The following is an 18,911-nucleotide window of genomic DNA, read 5'->3' as shown; positions in this document are numbered from 1 at the left end:
TTTTAGATTTTTTCAATAACACTATTGGTGTCAAGCAATGATGCTCACTCTAACAAACTCTATTTGATCTATGCATTGATGACTTGGAAGAAATGGTTGCCAAGTTTGTAAAGGACGAAGGTGTTGAAGAAGTTGCCATTGGGAATGTTGTCGTTATGCTTTTGTTATATGCGAATGATGTAGTCTTTTTTGCAAATACTTTAGGAGATGTGTAAAAGCTTATGAAGGCATTGGAAAAATTTGCATGCATACTAAATAAGGTGTCACAAGCCAAAAAAAAGATAAACCATGTATTATGTACACTAATGAGCCACTTGAATGTGTGGAAATCTTCAAATATCTTGGACTTGAAGTCCCTTCAAATCATAGATGGAATGAATGTGCTACATGCCGCTTAGAGGCGGGAAAGAAAGCATATTATGCATTTGAGAACACATGCAATTATGGATCTATTAAGTGTTGGGTCCTCGAGAAATACTTTTTCGACACTTTGATGACCCCAATGCTACTCTATGGGGTGAAACTATGTGATGATAACATCCCTAAATCTACTTGGAAAGAGTTTGAAAATGTCGAAAAACATTTTCTTACAAAGTTTCTACAAGTTAAGGAAACAAATGCCATACATCCTCCTCCTTGAGACAAGATTACTTCCCATTGAGATCATGGCCATGGAAAGGGGTTGTTGAATGCATGCTTAAGGTTAAAAAAATTCCCTCACATCAACTTCCTAGAATTGCATGGGAAGCAAGCAAAAAGATCCAAAAGACACATAAAATCAAAATTTTGTGTTCTAGTTGGATGTAAGATATGGAAAAATGGTTTGGTAGATAAGATGCAACACACTTGCTTCATGATGCATCACTATATTCCTCTATAAATGAGGCCTTTTTGCAATGCCAACGTATCATGACATGGGACAAATGTGGAGGCAAATGCTTCAAATATTATATATACTATATATTGTGAAAGTGATTTTAGAATTCAAGGTATTGAACTCTACAAGAATATAAGGTATGGAGCATTCACATCCGGAGGTCAAGAACACGAACCAAGGTCTTGAGGATAAGTCAAACAAAAAGCAAGACATGTGGAGAAAAGTAAAAGAAGAAAAAAGCGACCCACCAAAACACAGTCTAAAACGAACGCTCATAACTCATTCGTTTAGAAGACAAATATTATGTTCAAATATAGGTTGGAAAGCTTGTAAAGAGAGCTATCCGTAGCTTTTTAAATCTCTAAATTTGGAGCTCGGATGAGGGAGATATGACGATTAGAAGATTGTTGTGTCATAGCTAAGAATAGGAGATAGAAAAACTCTAAAAAAAGCATAAAAAAGAAAGCAAGGGAAACTTATCTAGTGGAAGAGAACTTCATATAAAGGGAGAAGAGTAAGGTGGAAGAGTCTCTTTCTTGTGGTGTTTTTCTTGCCTATTCATGTAGTGCGTTTTTCTAGTGATCAATTTATCCTTGTAGACTTGAGTTTATGTATCTTCTTTCTCTCTAATTTATACCATAATCATTCATTATCAATAAATCTCTATTGTTTTGGATCTATATATCTTATTTATCTCTCTTTTCTATCATCTCTCTCTCATCATATATGTTGTGTTACACTTGCGTGTTCCTCTAGTAGCTTTGATGTGAACCATTTTCCCTATACATGGGCACTTTTTACTCTAGTGCTGGCTAGAGGTTTTTTCCCCATGTTACCACATACATGAGTCACTCATAAGTGGTGGTACTTAGTACTTAGGGATATATATTTCAGCTCCTATTTTTTTTTAGGAACATTCATCAATAGAGAGCTATTCCAGCCATTGCCTTCCTTGTGTGAGTGCTTCTTTCTTTGAGCTTCTTGTGTGTTTCCCACTCTTCCTCACATACCCAACAGTGGTATCAGAGCCAAGTTCTTCATCCTCTCCATCTTCGGTTGTCCGCATCGCGGTGTCGCGGCGCGCGCGCACTTTTCATTGTGCAAATCAACTTCCGAATATAGAGAAGTGTATTTCAGCACTTGGAGCGCATTTCCAGCAGGTACCCTGCTGTTTTACCCCCATTTCGAAGCCGTTCGTGTAGTCGAAATCGTCATCCGAGTGATAGTTTGTGAGCTGCATTTTCAGCACTCATTTCCGATTTGTTGAGGTAATATTTTACCACTTTCTTGTTCTTTGGTAAAATGGCAAACAATGGTGATTTGTTTGGCATGCTTCAAGCTGAAGATAAGCTTGATGGGACAAACTATCCAATGTGGTCCTACATGATGAAACACGTTCTTGTTGCCAAACAACTATGGAACATAGTGGTAGATGTAGATCGACGCCCCGCCGGTCCTACTACTTCACAGTCTACTATCACAGATACAGGTTCATCTTCGAGCACAGTGACTTCATCTACTCCACCAACACAAGAGCAACTTAGATGGGATGGAAAAGATGCTCAAGCTCATGCATTGATTGCACTTTCTGTGAAGCGTCATATAGTTCCACATATTCGGTCATGCTCTACGTCCAAACAAGCATGGGACACTCTTGCTTCGTTGTATGCCGTGCGTAACGAAGCACGTGTTGCATATTTGAGAAAGCAACTTGAGGATGTATATATGGCTGAAAATGAGTCGGTAGATGTGTATGTGACACGCATTAAAGATTTGAAAGAGCAATTGGCAAACATTGATGAGATCATTTCGAATACATCACTTGTCTCTACGTTGTTGAAAGGATTACCCGAATCTTTTCAAAGCTTTGCTACTACTATTCGTTTGGTTGCAAAAGGGAATACGGATATGTACGCATTTGATGAGGTTGTGTCTCTTCTTTTGCAAGAAGAACAATCTAGAGTGAATAGAAGTGGTTTGATAGAGGGAACACAAGCACTTGCTATCTCACAAAAAGGAAAAGGCAAGCATGGTTCAGCTTTTGGTTCTTCAAAACCAAAGCCTCAACCTCCCTCTTTCACTTATTCCTCTAATGATGGTGATTTGCAAAAGAAGAAAAGATGCAAATATTGTCGAAAGGTTGGCCATACGATTGAAGAATGTAGAAAGCTTGTTAAGCGCAATGAGAAGAAGAAGGAATCCGGCATGACCATTTCTGAAAATGTTTCAAGTGCAAAGAGTGATGAGGCCAACATGGCTCAAGATTATTGGGCATGTGTTGTTACATATCATTATGATGCATCATTGCACTCTAAATGTATGGTTGTAAGTGAGATTGATTCGGATTGGTTCTTTGATAGTGGTGCTTCAAAGCACATTACTTCATGCAAAAGTTTTTTTGCATCCTTCACATGCAACCTGTAGTCATGCATGTTTTGCAGTGGACACACTACAAAAGATAGTCATGCAACAAGTTTTTTCCAACACACACACTCCAAAAGATAGTCATACACACACTACAAGAAAATTACAACTTGTTCATAGTGATGTGTGTGGTCCTGTAAAGACTCCATCTTTTGGAAAGCATGTATATTTTGTTACCTTCATTGATGATGCTACTCGTCATACATGGGTGTATCCTATGAAAGCAAAGAATGAAGTCTTTTCTTGCTTCAAATCATTTTTAGCTATGGCTGAAAATTTTTCCGCAAATAAGCTCTTGACTCTACGCACGGATCGTGGTGGCGAATATATGTCACATGAGTTTAATGCTTTTCTTTGTGAAAGAGGTATTTTACATCAATGTACGGTGCCATATACACCTCAACAAAATGGTGTTGCAGAACGCAAAAATAGAACACTCTTAGAGATGGCACGATGTATGGTTAAAGGAAAGCATCTTCCTAACAAGTTTTGGATGGAAGCGGTTATGTGTGCAAATTATGTGTTGAATCGTTGCCCTACAAAAGCGTTGAGAGTCATTACGCCATATGAGGCTTGGAATGGATATAAACCTATGGTTAGTCATATGCGTGTGTTCGGTTGTTTGGCATATGCTCTTGTGCCATCACAACAACATCACAAACTTGATGACAAGGCAAAGAAATGCATATTTGTTGGTTATAGTGCGGAAAGTAAGGGATATCGTTTGTATCATCCATTGACGGACACAATTATTGTGAGTCGAGATGTGGTATTTGCTGAAAATTCAGCTTTCCCTTTTCTTGAATGCAAAAAACAACCAACAGTTAGCTCACAAGATGTGTTTGATACACTCATGCCTTTGTTCCAAAGTGCTGCGCTTGACCATGGACATGTAGACCAGCCAAGTGAGTCTCAAAGGGATAAAAATTTCCAGCAAATAAGTGTTGAAAATGCACGAAATGTCCAACCAAATGTGGCTGAAAATGAGCATGAAATTCAGCCCACGCATGATGTACATATTGAAGATGTATTACATAATGAACGTATGGCTATCGAGAGGTCACAAACTATGCCGAGGTGGCTGAAACAAACTTTGCAAGATAGCAAATTGAGTGCACCTTTACTTGGTAAAACAAGATCAAGCTCTCGCCATGCATCAGGTAATTTTGTGGATTATTCTATTGTTGCAATAGCATGTAATGAGGAGCCACTTACTTTTGAAGATGCATGTGATGATCCACATTGGATGAGTGCTATGCAATCAGAAATGGATTCCATTCATAAAAATGGTACTTGGGAGTTATGTGAATTGCCAAAAGGAAAGAATGTGATTGGTACTAGGTGGGTTTACAAGATTAAACGAAAGCCCGATGGTAGTATTGATCGCTACAAAGCTAGATTGGTTGCCAAAGGATATGCCCAACAATATGGCATTGATTATGAGGAAACTTTTGCACCTACTTCACGCATGACTACCATTCGTACCGTGGTTGCATTGGCTGCCCAAAGAGGTTGGAAAATGCATCAATTGGACATAAAAACAGCCTTTTTAAATGGTGATTTGCAAGAATAGGTTTATGTGAAGCAACCTCCTGGATTTGCTACGAAAGAGAAAGAGCATATGGTTTGTCGCTTGCATAAGGCCTTGTATGGTCTCAAGCAAGCTCCGCGTGCATGGTATGAAAAAATCCATAAGCACTTGATTTCTCTTGGCTTCACATGTAGTCCGATTGAAAGCACACTTTATGTACGCAAAGATGGGGCTGATCTTCTAGTGCTCGTTCTTTATGTTGATGACATACTCTTGACTGGGTCATGTGATGCAAAACTCGATTTTCTTATGGCTGATTTGCAGCATACTTTTGAAGTCACTTATCTTGGTCTTTTGAGCTACTATCTTGGCATCCAGTTTGTATCCGTTGAGGGGGGAATGTTTATGCATCAAGGAAAGTATGTTGAAAAACTACTTCAGCGTTTTGACTTTGAGGATTGCAAGCCGGTTTATACACATGTGGAGACAGGATTTAGGTTCTCTGTTGAGGATTCTAGTGATGCGTTTGATACTTCTCTTTATCAACAAGTTGTGGGATGTCTTATATATGCATGCAATACAAGGCCGGATATACAGTATGTAGTCTCCCAATTGAGTCGATTCATGCATAGCCCTGGCACTAAGCATTGGCAAGCAGTGAAACGTGTGTTCAGATATCTTAGAGGCACTTTGAGCTTGGGTCTCTTTTATGGCAGAGATACTCAGCCATGCTTGCATGCTTTTACAGATAGTGATTGGGCTGGTTGTTATGATACTCGCGTGTCCACTAGTGGTAATTGCTTTTTCTTTGGAAACTCATGTATATCTTGGTTGAGTAAAAAGCAACCTACAGTGGCGACATCAAGTTGTGAAGCTGAGTACAGGGCAGTTTTCACAGCTACAGTGGAGTGTATATGGCTAAGACGCCTTTTGATGGATCTTTGCATGGAGATTGAAGTTGCTACACGTATTCTCACAGATAGTCAGAGTGCATTGGCTGTTGCACGAAATCCTGTATTTCATGCACGGACCAAACACATTGAGGTGCATTATCACTATGTGAGAGAGCACTTTCATGCAGGAGATATTGATTTGGTATATGTGCCTACACAAGATAACGTGGCAGACATATTCACCAAAGCTCTTCCACGAGAAAAGTTTGAAGCTTTTCGCAAAGTTTTAGGCTTATTGCCTTGTGGGGGCTGATCTGTCACTCCTTGTACATGTTCACATCATTCGCTCCAGGGGGGTTTGTTACACTTGCGTGTTCCTCTAGTAGCTTTGATGTGAACCATTTTCCCTATACATGGGCACTTTTTACTCTAGTGCTGGCTAGAGGTTTTTTCCCCATGTTACCACATACATGAGTCACTCATAAGTGGTGGTACTTAGTACTTAGGGATATATATTTCAGCTCCTATTTTTTTTTAGGAACATTCATCAATAGAGAGCTATTCCAGCCATTGCCTTCCTTGTGTGAGTGCTTCTTTCTTTGAGCTTCTTGTGTGTTTCCCACTCTTCCTCACATACCCAACATGTTGCACCTAACTACAAAACCATATTCATCGCGGAACGGGGAAACCATACACATCAGTATATGTTAGAGCCCATCCCATTGTTTTCCATTTGAACCATTGCTTCCATGTGACTCAACTCACATGTATTGCGATGTGAGACAAGGCGTTGGGGCACAAGTGATGAGAGTGGTCAAATATGCACACTATGCTAAACAAGTTCGAGAGTTTGAGTATCACACTTTGATACAATGCTCGACCTTTGATCATATTCGACTATGCTTTCCACACATCTTTGACCAAGCCCAATCTTTGCACGAATTTCTTTCACAACTACAATGTGCACTCTCAATTGCTACTCCGTTTCACATGTATCACGTGAAATGTAATATTTTTGGTCGCATAGATCATATTTGACCTCTAAAGAAAATTAAATAGAATGATCTATCTATCTAGCTCTCTCTCTTTGGGGTTGACTAAGGGCATTTAGGTAAATAACAAAAACGTAGGAGCATTTGGGGTATCTTAGAGTTTTCCACAAATGTTGACTATTTTGATTTTTGCAACACAACAATGTAGATTGGTGAGGGTTCTTTTAATCACTTAGACATTTTTCTATATTTGTTGAAGAAATACGTTGTATATGAAAATTGGTTAATACATTGACCAGGATGGTGATATTATAAATTGAGGACGAATATTGATTTTTGTTTTGGGCATTATCCTTGAGGTCCTCTAATTTCTTAGTTAAAGATGCCACTGATATTGATTTGGACAATCGTGCAATAAAACTTTGGGATTTTGTTATTTGTGCTTGGTATAGACATGATTGGGAGCATAAGGGTATTATTGGATTAGAGGCAACCCCTATTTTGTCTAGATATATGGATACATAAACATGTTTTGAATGAAATGCTTTTACTTTCCTTGCAAGGTACAGACAGAAGTCGAAGGGAGTATTGATGTGGCAATTTTGTCTATTCAAGCAAATAGAAATTATTTTTCTTTGTGGAGGTTTATCTTGGTTCTTGGTGATGAACATATCTATTCCACTTCCCATGTAATGGTGATCTAGCAGTAAGTTATTACACCATTGTTTTTCACACATATTTATTAATATTATTGACATATAGTTTCATTAGAGAGTGAGTTTAATCGATTGTTTCATTTGGGGGTCAAAGAGATGGAGATATAGTTGAGGGTCAATCTCAAAGAGTTTTGGAGTTTATTGAATCGTGATTATTATTACACATCCCGCAAATTTATGGGTTTATTTGGCAACAACTACAAAGTATTACATTAAAGCAAGGTTCATTACCTCTATAGACAAAAGAGCAACCATGGATTGATTGGTGTTTATGGGGTCAGATGCCATTTTTTACAAGTGACTACTAATATCTTGTATCATTGCTCTATTGAGTCTCTTCAATGGCTATCATCTAAGGCTGAACAAAAATGGAAAATACATAACTTTGATTATGGATGGTGACGGATCTTAAAAAGTAGTCGACATTCTAAATTGCCACTTGTAGCTCTAGCTTTTGTTATGGGCATGGCCATAATTTATCATGTGGTAAGTTGTGCTGTAGCATTCTACACACGAGGATAAAGTGTGAGGGTTAATCAAGTGTGTAAAGAAGGGAGAACTACTTTTCATCCTAGGAATTGGGACAACACATAAGGTCCAAGTATGAACTTGCCTGGGGGCCATAGCTCTAGCTATAAATATGAGACCTAACTACACATCATTTGACTACGTCAAGATTGTGATCGTGTGGTGAATAGACCCTTGTAGCGAGTGCACCAGTACTAGGTACGACTCGATGCTATGGCGGTGGTATGGGATGCCAATCAAGCCTAAAGTCCATCTGGATCCCTCTACCGAGGGTGGCCGGGTGGATCAACACCCTTCTTTCTCTATCTACCTATCTTATATTTCCTTATTTCATGCTTACATTAGGCATAAGCTCTAACACATGGTATCCACGATTTTTTTCTAATGTTTCTTTTGTTGTGATTTGTTTTGGATGGTGATCAATTGATGTTCGTTCTCTCAAGCTTGATCTAGAAACGCATCAATAAAGGAACTTCGGTAATTCCTTTTTTTATTCTATTCTTTCTTCTCCAATTTTAATCATGTTTAAGTCATTATGTAATATTTCAATCATTCAATCATGTTGTAGTGGTCATATTTTGTTTGTATAAAACGTACATATGCTATGTATGTGTATAAGGTCAATACCTCAATTGCCATGTATTTGGTTTGTGATCTGTATTATATGTGTAAGAGGTCAATACCTCGATTGGGTATTACATTTACTCCTATTTTTTGGATGTTGCGTGTGTGTAGAAGCTATATGCCTCTACGCATCTCGATTACATCATTCATTGGTTTATGTTTTGTTAACGATTCATTTATATATACATATGTGATCACATGTATACGTATGTGATTGTATACCTGTCATAAACATATAGTGTATATATTAGGAATTTGTTACGTGATGTTGTTATATTGAAGTTGTCCTTTCAAGGTAAGGATCTTGGTGGCCATCTTCACATTTTTTGTTTGGGAAAGGCATAGTCACCATCCATTTTTAACATTTTTTTTGTTATCCCCCTTGGTCACCTTGATTTTTCTATACGTAACAATGAAACAAACATAGCCATAATGATGTTGTGGGCATAAGGGCTTGACCCACTTTGTGCGGGGTCATCCTTATGAAACATGTATCCAACATTCTGCACTCATTACATGATTACGATGCCACCATGAGATCATCATTACGAAAGGCATTCGTAATGAAGTAACCATGTGATGGGCCATGTGGGCCTACTACAAAAAAGAGGGCTAGTGTTGGCTTGACAATTAGGTTGCTCCTTATGGTATGCCATTGTAATGATAAGACTTGAGGTTGAGTAACGTACCAACATAGTTTTCTATTTAATAAGGGGGAAATAAGGATTCTAGACACATATGTTTTCTTTAAATAAATAAATAAATATATGGGTACATACCTTCACATATCTCTCATACACATAAGCATTAAAAATTTAATATGAACAAGCCACTTGTTTAGCTCATGTTTAATTGCTTTGTTCCCGAGGTTTCGAGTTCAAATATAACCAAGGCCATACAACATTACTAATACATATGACTATAAAACATGTTTAGACTTCACTTCGGAGGTCCTCGTAATGGGACTTAAAGAGCCAAAACCACATGGGTGAGCACAGAGACATAGTTAATTGTTAACATTTTTTCGTGTATAGATTATTCATGACGCGAACAAACATGGTTGAGCCTTAGGGGGTCGCTAAGATCAAGGAAAGACATTCATTTGTCACCCCAATGGTTTTTAAAACACCTTTGTTTTACCATAGTTACCTGATCTTGAACCTCATCTCATACGCCTAGAGGGGTATTCACGTGAGATCATGCCATCGATTAATGTTTGCCCATGATATGTTTACATATGTTATGGTTACAGTAACCATTCGGTTAAGTGCGTACTTTGATCTCAACGAAAAAGTGCACACTTAACTGAGCCGCACACTTGGTTTTTTACATGATTTTTTTTTTCCACAAAATGTTTTTCTTTGCACATTTTTAGAAAACACAACTCCCACATCCACTCTAATTACTATATGATTATAATTTATGATCAAACCCACGTTACTATTGTTCTCACTCCCACGATGTTGCCCCCCACGTTGTTATTCACCACGTTGATGCATACATCCCTACTAGATTGTGTTGCAGGCATGAAGGTTTCTAATGTACTATGTGTAAAGCACGTTTTTTGAAAATATGCATAATTATAGCAGAAATTTGTCAATATTTGGAAAACATTGTGAAGGTTTCGATTAAAAATTGATTTGTAATAGAAAATTGGGGAGCTTTTTATAAACATTTGAGAAGGTTTCTATTAAAGCATTGATTTGTAACATAAATTTCAAAATGTAATAGTAATTTCCAAACATTGCAATTGTAAATTGAATAAATTGTTGTCTCTTCAAATATTGATTTGTCAATGCTGGTTGTAGAAATCATCAAATTTTTATGTAAATTGACTCCTCTAACATAAGAAATCTTTTTTTTTATGATGATCGAGCTTTTTACATGAAATTAGGTCCAGTAAAATAAGAAATCATGATTTTTATTTATGATGATTGAGCTTTTATATGAAATTAACTCCTCTAACATAAGAATAGTATTTTTTTTATTATGATGATTGGGCATTTTACATGAAATTAGCTCCTCTAACATAAGAAATCAACCTTCTAATAGAGCATTTGCTTGTTGTGCATCAGTTGGATCCTCTAACATACGAAATCAACCTTCTAATAGTGAATTTTGTTTGTGCATCTAATTGGACACACTTATTGTGCATTTTACTTGTGAATCTAATTGCATTGCACTTATTTGTGAGGGATTTTTTCGTAGTGCTTTGATATTCCTAATGAATGGAGAGCTCAAAATAATGTTTGGAACATAATTTCTATTTTCATTGATGATTTCTTGTTTTTGAAAGTAATTAATATTTTGTTTGATGTAATTCTGTCATGAAGCTATGTAAATTTCTTGATCTGGATTTTGACCCCTATATAAAGTGCACTTAATAGAATGATGCACTTAATTGTACACACACTTAACCGAATGGTTACTGTATTTATCTGACCCCATCCTATATCTTTGCGAGACATTATATTTTCATGGCTTATAATACTCTTTACTCGATGACATCCTCCCAAGTGGAGGCAATTCAAGGAAATACTCTTGGGGCAATCCCATTTGAGTCGTATTTTTTACAAATACAAAATTTCCTAAATTCTACCTTGAATGAGATTTCCGAACTTAGGCAATCTCATGGTGCTCTAGAAGCACGTGTCATTAGTATGCATTGCAATACTAATAGACCAAATGAATGTTAAAGTGAACCATCGTTTTTCGTCAAGCCATTTACGAGAGAAAAGAAGGAAAGAACTAAAGAAGCAATTTGCAGATGGCTTGGCTGATGGGAGTCTCATTTTGAGCTCTATCCCAAGCTAGATAATATGAAGATTGCATATGTCGGTCAAAAACTAGGGGGCAAGGCCATTGCTATTGGGAAATTCCTAGATACCTGGATAGACTTTGTTATGGTTTTCAAGAGTCAATTTCTACAACCTTCATCTCACACCGAGGCAACACAAGCATTAATGAACCTCTCCCGTCGAAAATTTTCCCCGCTAGAAGATTATGTCACCATAATAGAAGGGGACAATTCAAAAATCGGCTCTAGAAGGGGACAATTGGTTAATTGTTTGTTTTGCCGATGGCATTCCCAATTCAGACAATCATTAGATAGTGTACGATAAGGATCTGAAATCCTTCGCTATCCTTCGTTATCAATGCACTTTGAAGGACCATAACAAACCTGAAGTGCCCGGACTAAGCAGTCGCAATTCGCTGGGAAACGCAAGACACCTAATGAGTTCCTAGATCGCAATTTCAAGTGACAAAATTCTTTTTGAGTGTTTTGCAGAAAGAAGGGTCATACAAAAGAGCAATGTCAGAGGTTCCAATGCAAAGAGCACGCCAATAAAAACAAAGTTGCAGACCATAAAGTTCGGATTCTTGATGTCCTTGAGGTCTATACAGATCATATAAGTAGTTGTAAATGTTCTTTCCCTCACTATGTATTGGGACCCAATGATTTACTATGTGCAAACGAGTATATTAATGGATCTCCAGTATAGTTCATGTTTGATTTGGGAAACTCACATAATTTTGTGAATGATCATTTGGTTCAGATTTAACCCACCATAAGTGATCACACCTATAATGTGCACTTAGTTGATAGAAGAGTACAATACATCAACATGGTGATTCATTCATTGACAATTTACATTGATACTTATATAGAACAAGTAGATTTCCGTGTAATGAATCTTTGTACCACTAATGTAATATTAGTTTATCCCTAGTTCTTTAAAAAAACTCTTGTTTATCTATTGATTGGGTTCACCATTCAATAACTTTTACACTAAACGATCGTACTCATTTTATTCAATGTATTAAAAAAAAATCTCCTTCGATTGTTTCCTCTCCATCAATATCTAAGTTGTGTTGTTCTTCTTTATTTCATTGTGTATTTGATTCGGACATTCAAGTTTATAATATCAATAGTGTCCTAGATCATTTATCTTATTTTGAACAACAACTACTCGATGAAATCTTAAATGATTTTCGCGTTGTTTTTCTAAGTGAACTACCTCATGGGTTACCTCCTAAATGTAATATTGATCATCATATAGATCTTTTATCTTATGACTGTATTGATTAATTCGATTCGAAAAGGACGAGGTATCTAAGCAACTTAAAGAATATTTACGAATGGGTTATATACGTCATGGGGTGCGCCTTGGTAAAAAAGAAAGAGGGCAGATAGCGTATGTGTATTAATTACCGACGTTTGAATAAAATGACGATCAAGAATTCATATCCATTACCTTGGGCAAACGATTTGACTGATCGTCTGTAGGACCTTGATATTTTTCAAAACTTGATCTTTGTACGGGCTACCATCAAATTTGTATATGTGAGGAGGATGTTCCTAAAATGACATTTCGTACGCACTATGACATTACGAATTTTTGGTCATGCCTTTTGGTTTGACCAATGATCCGGCCACATTTCAACAAGAAATTAATGACATCTTTTGAGAACAACTTGGAAAATTTGTCGTCATTTTCTTAGATGATATTATAGTTTATAGTCATACATTAGAGGAACATGGTAAACATGTTTGCTTTGTTTTACAAACATTGCGCGACAAATCGTTCTACATGAAGATCTCGAAATGCGAGTTCTTCAAGAAATCAATTACTTATCGCAAATATCTCATAACCAAACGAGGAGTTGAAATTGATCCTTCTCGCATCAAATAAGTGAAGCATTGGCCCACTCTTCCCTGGTTTTGTTGGGGTTTTGCGAAAATCTCATTCAAATAATCCCAATTGATGATGTCGTTTATTGATCTTCAGAAAGCTCAAACGTGTAAGTCTACAAAACCTATAGTACGGAATGCTACACTTGACCTCCTCACCTTTAAGGAACTCAAGGGCCAAGTGTGCAAGGCTCCTTCGCTTCTTTTACTAGATCCTTCAAGGAAATACTTTAAAAGAAATTCTTGGTTCTGGCAACAATACTGTTACAACTGAAACTCTGGTCACTTCTGAAGATTTAGCTTCTAAACCACATGTACAAGAAAAAATTCTTGATGTTAAAACAAAACATTTGCATTCTAAAACAATGATCCGAGAATTTAAAATTAAATGGATGGATAAATCTATAAAAGATGCTACATGGGAAAGAGAAAACACCATTAAAACTAACTTCCCTAACCTTTCATTGCAACGGTGGAATGTTTTCAAGAGATTATGTTATGGGCATGGCCATAATTTATCTCGTGATAAGTTGTACCGTTGTATTCTACACACAAGGATAGTGTGAGGGTTAATCGAGGGTGTAAAGAAGGGATGATTATTGTGAAAGTGTTTTTAGAATTCAAGCTATTGAACACTAGAAGAATATGAGGTATGGAGCATTCACATTTGGAGGGCAAGAACACGAACCAAGATCTTGAGGATAAGTCAAACTAAAAACAAGAAACATTGAGAAAAGTAAAAGAAGAAATAAGCAGGCCACCAAAACACAGTTTGAAACTAACGCTCATAACTATTTTGTTTGAAACCCAAATATAATGTGCAAATATGGGTTAGAACTTTAGATCTCTAAATTTGGAGCTCTAGTGAGAGAGATATAACGAAAAGAAGGTCATTGTGTCATAACTAAAAATAGGAGATGAAAAACTTCTAAAAAAAGCGTGAAAAAGAAAGCAATGGGAAGTTATCTAGTAGTCTAGGAGACCTTTATATAAAGCAAGAAGAGTAAGGTTGTGTGGGGGTTTTGTTCTTAGTTATTTTCTTGTTGTGTTTTCTTTCCTTTTCATGTAGTGTGGTTGAGTTGTTATTAATGTATCTTTGTATACTTGGATTTATGTATCTTCTTTCTCTCTTCCTTCCATCATGGTCATTCATTATCAATAAATCTTTGTAGTTTTGGATTTATATATCTTCTTTATCTCTTCTTTCTATCATCACTCTTTCAATTACTTTTAATACTAGGAATTGGGACAACCCAAAAGGGCCAAGTGTGAACTTGCTTAGAGGCCTTAGGTTTGGCTATAAATATGAGACCTAGCTACCCTCATTAGACACATCATTTGACTACATCGAGATTGTGATTGTGTGGTGAACATACTCTTGTAGCGAGCGCGCTAGTATCAAGTACGACTCAATGCTATGGCGGTGGTATGGGACGTCGATCAAGGCTTTAGTTTGTCTTGATCCCTTCGCTTGGGGTGGTCAGGTGGATCACATCCTTCTTTCTCTCTCTTCCTCTATCTACTTATCTTATATTTCCTTATTTCATGCTTACATTAGGAATAAGCTTTAACAACTTTGATTGGGGGTTTCCCTTTGGATTTAGCTTTATATGGACATTTACTAGCAACGGGTAATTGCTTCTTTTGCATTGTTCAAGTGGAAGTTAGTCCTTATAGTTTTATACAATGTCTGATTGGTTGCTAGATTTGGAGTTACATTTCTCTCAAATTTGACAAGTTTTGTCATGGTGCTATATGACTCCAAGACATTGAGTGTTTGCACAATTCACACAGGTCAACCCAAAGGCAGAGATGGAGATCGTTTTCTTATTTCTGAGGTATTTGGATTGTGTGATAATTGGGACATGCGCAATGCTTTAGTATTTGATGGTAGGTGTGGAGTCAAAGCATATCTACGAAAGTTGAAGGGAGTAGAATTTCTTTCCTCGGTGGAATGTTCATCTTGCCTATTGGTAATCGTGTTCCACTACCCATGTAGTTCGCGCTTGACCATACTCCATTGTGATACCCATTGTAAGTAGTGTTTTTCACACAATTATTAATATAATTGTGTGTTTTCACCAAGAGAGAGAGATTGTGTGGTTTTGTAACTTGCACATTATATCTTGAAAGAGGGAATGGTAGTTACACGAATTTAATTAACATGACTTATACATGTATGATGTGTGTATACACTTTCCTGTGTACCTTAACAAAATGATGAATATATCACATCAAGATAGAATTACCATGTATGTATCATATATATTAGAAACAAAACGGGGAATCGGTAGCTTTATATTTGGATTACATAGACATAGTGAAAGGGAGTGGGTTGCAGGTAGTTTAAAGTATATTTGGATTACATAGATGTAGTGAAAGGTTTTCATGTCATCGTAGATGAACTCCTCTCATTGAGCCATTGTATAATGTCATGAAAAACTAGCTCAGAATTTTCTTTAGTCTCTCCAAAGGTGAGCCCATGCCACATACCAGGATAGGTCTTGAAGGTTTTGTCTTGGCTATTGGATTTCTCAAATAGTGCTCTACTAATATCGAGGTCGGTCACCACATCTTCCTCGCCGTGCAATACCAAAAAAGGCAATATCACCTAAGGAAATTCTCAAAAGCTCATTTTCTAGTCTCCAACATTTATTTTTTCATGCAATATAAAATGAATAAATTTTAGAACTAGATAATATTCACTTTGGGCTAGAATACAATATTGTTCATGTGCAGAAATATTAGTTTACAACATTTATGTCTCATGCATTTTACAATGAATACAATTTATAATTAGATAACTAGCAATACAATATTGTTCATGTGCGATATGAATATCTCCAAGCATGCTAGATAGATGTTAAGGAGGTTATTCTATTGAATCCACACAGCTCTATTAGACCCATAATTTCGAGTAAAAAAATATCTTTCACAAATTATGAGATGATAAAATCAATTTCCAGTCTAGCTTGTTAACTTTTTTGTGTTCACTTGTTCACCTTCAAAAGGATATTTAAATTTCTAGATTCTAGAAATGTATTTCGTATATTATACGATAATATATGCTAAGAATTCGATGGAGTGGAATTTCTATGAGTTCATTCAATTTGAGTATCATTAATTACATATGAGTTTAAACTCAACAAATTTTAGTACCTTATCTAATTGTTTTTCTACATTTAAGCTTGCTTGTAGAAGTTCCCAAGCCGTCTTTACTCGAGGTTTATCATGATATATATATGGGTTGTCATAAATCTATGAGCATGGAGCAAGGGTAAGACATAATGTGAGATGAAATCAAGTAGCATTATTATTTGAAGCTCATATACCTGTTTCCTTTTTGCGGGATCTTTCAATCCTACGTCAATAATATTCTTCAAAGGTACTATCTTCCATGTGGGCACCACATTAGTAAGAAGCTTTAGAATTGAAATAACTATTCGCGGAGGCTTCAATTTATCGGAAATCTTTTCAATAAGAAAGCAAAACTTAAATGATCAATTTGAAGAAGAGACACATGAATTTTTAAGATTCTTTCTAGGGATCAAGGTGCCATCATAAATCATATATGTTTTTGTCTTTGTTACCTAATTAAATACAATTTGATTAGATATTTCATACATACATACATACACACACACACACACACACACACACACACACACACACACACACACACCATTACTACTATGCCATAAGTGTGCTACAAATAAACACTTACTTTGCACATTGGGGCTATTAAGATAGCTCCACTCCATACATGAGGTTGTTGCATATGCAGAGAGAGCGATGTTGCACCACCCATGGATTCTCCATACAAAAATCGAGGCTTGTTTTTATGTTCTTTTTGCTCTATATAGAGTTAAAAGAGCGTTAGATTGTAGAAAGAAAATAGACATCATAAATCCTCAAGTTTTATCCTCATGAGTCATATTCAATATGTCTAGCATCCAATATTCACACATGCATGGTTAAAGTTGGTACTACATGTCATTTTTAAGCAAAGCAAACCTTTTAATGTGGAATTAAACAAAAATTCATTTTCTTTGTTGCAACTTATGTAGGATTGAATGTGTGGGTTGTAACTCAGTTGGGCATAGTTTGAGGTTTTAAATGAAGAGCTAAAATAAGAGAAAAAGAAAATCAACAAATAACTTGGGAAAGAATGTGGTAACAAATAGGAAACTAGGTATAAATCAATATAAATATGTCCATTATGTATATATATGTATGATGTATGTAAGTTAATAATAAACGAGCCATCTATTGAGTTGTTACACACATAAATATATCTCACCAACCATCAACTACTAACAATGCATGCCCTCAAATATTCCATGTGTATATTGTGTATGATGTAATGAGCCATCTATGACATTATCATGTTTTCTCACCCCATATAGTTTGAAAGAACAAACCACAATCCTCAACCATTTGGGAAAATGAAGGTAAGTAACAACGCATGCCCTCGGATTTTCCATGTCCTTCTATGTCAATTCCAATGACACCATACCCTTCTTTGGCAAGGGTGAGCCCCACATCTGAAAAGAACACAAGCAAAAAGATTTGATCTCCTTAACACAACTTGGTAATGTTTTTGCGTGACTATCTAGGGTAAGTGAGTGTTAAGGATTGACGAAGATAGATAGATTTCATCATCATTATCCAAGTAAATTAATTTGTCATTAGGATAGAAACTCAATACATACTTCACACAAAAATTAATAAATACCTTTCATGTAAAACACTATGATATATTAAACCTTTCATGTAAAACACAACATACGACACTTGGATATAAATGTAGTACATATGTTAAATGAGAAGTAAATTATACCTTTCATATAAATGCTACATTCCACGGCGTAGCCTGCGAAAATAAAACAACAAATTTAAACCGTGTGACGCATAAAATTGAGAAATGGAATCATAAACATGAATGGTACAAACCATGGCATATGAATATTAAGGCTCTTGATAAGTTGGGGGGGATCCATTTACATGTGAATAGCTTGATTCCACGCGAATTCTTAAAATAACCCTAACATTATAATAACCACCAACTTTAATAAGGGTTTAGTAAGTGATTCATAAATTTGCAATCTAATAATGAACCAAACATCTTGTAATCAACCACTCCCTCACAAACATAAACACCTCTTCATAAGTAATGTCTGGATTCACCATGGGAGCCTTAATGTAGTGCAAAACAAGGAAAGGAGAGAGAAAAAGAATGAAAGATATATTAACCTCTTCTAAGACCAGATTAAGCTAGAGAGAGAGAGAGAGAGATGGGTATTCACACAACTAGGATAATATATCCCTCTTGAATGGTTAGTTTAGAGTGATATTTGATTAAGATCGATGGCAACAAATCATTGCCCATTGTACAATATTTATGATGGGTTTTATTGTCTTTTTGTCCATTGATTGTTAATTTCAAAAAATTAATTGGATATTTAATAAAGAGGTTCTTTTGCACATGCAAAATGGGGAATCATGTAGAGTTCAAAGTTTGAATATGTGATATACTACGCGATATATAAATACTTATGATTTGAAGCTCAAACTTTTACACCATTCTTTTTTAGAACTTACTCTTTAAATTTTGAGATATTTGTTTTTGACTT

At 36.2% G+C, this 18,911-nt stretch overlaps 1 protein-coding gene across 2 annotated transcripts; it reads right to left on the bottom strand.

Moving 5' to 3' along the window:
• Positions 1 to 15,520: 15,520 nt before the first annotated feature.
• LOC147862040 (caffeoylshikimate esterase-like) lies at positions 15,521 to 18,550 on the bottom strand. 2 transcript variants are annotated; one of them, XM_087321993.1, is made up of 8 exons: positions 18,439 to 18,550; positions 18,232 to 18,322; positions 18,119 to 18,151; positions 17,676 to 17,822; positions 17,003 to 17,133; positions 16,611 to 16,748; positions 16,438 to 16,536; positions 15,521 to 15,889 (listed from the first exon to the last, which is right to left on the bottom strand). In XM_087321993.1, exons 1-8 carry the CDS (start codon positions 18,466 to 18,468, stop codon positions 15,665 to 15,667), a joined length of 894 nt encoding a protein of 297 aa, XP_087178119.1. In that variant the 5' UTR covers positions 18,469 to 18,550; the 3' UTR covers positions 15,521 to 15,664. The 2 variants fall into 2 exon arrangements, with proteins under 2 accessions (XP_087178119.1, XP_087178118.1); XM_087321992.1 differs by having other exon boundaries at positions 18,427 to 18,447.
• Between the last annotated feature and the right edge of the window lie 361 nt (positions 18,551 to 18,911).

The sequence above is a fragment of the Azolla caroliniana genome, unplaced genomic scaffold (assembly GCF_043228905.1).
Source record: "Azolla caroliniana isolate FFs.n. ecotype wild unplaced genomic scaffold, voAzoCaro1.0.p SCAF_7, whole genome shotgun sequence".
Lineage (NCBI taxonomy): Eukaryota > Viridiplantae > Streptophyta > Polypodiopsida > Salviniales > Salviniaceae > Azolla > Azolla caroliniana.
The sequence above is the reverse complement of the archived record's forward strand: the minus strand, read 5'-3'. Positions and strand labels throughout refer to the sequence as shown.

What these genes read in the sequence shown, in the direction of transcription:
- LOC147862040 (XM_087321993.1), bottom strand. Translation starts at nt 18,468, where the DNA reads ATGGTGAATCCAGACATTACTTATGAAGAG. An exon ending in ATGTAGCATTTATATGAAAG is followed by an intron (nt 17,823 to 18,118) that starts GTATAATTTACT and finishes TGTTCTTTTCAG; the next exon opens with ATGTGGGGCTCACCCTTGCC. An exon ending in ATCCCGCAAAAAGGAAACAG is followed by an intron (nt 16,537 to 16,610) that starts GTATATGAGCTT and finishes CCATGCTCATAG; the next exon opens with ATTTATGACAACCCATATAT.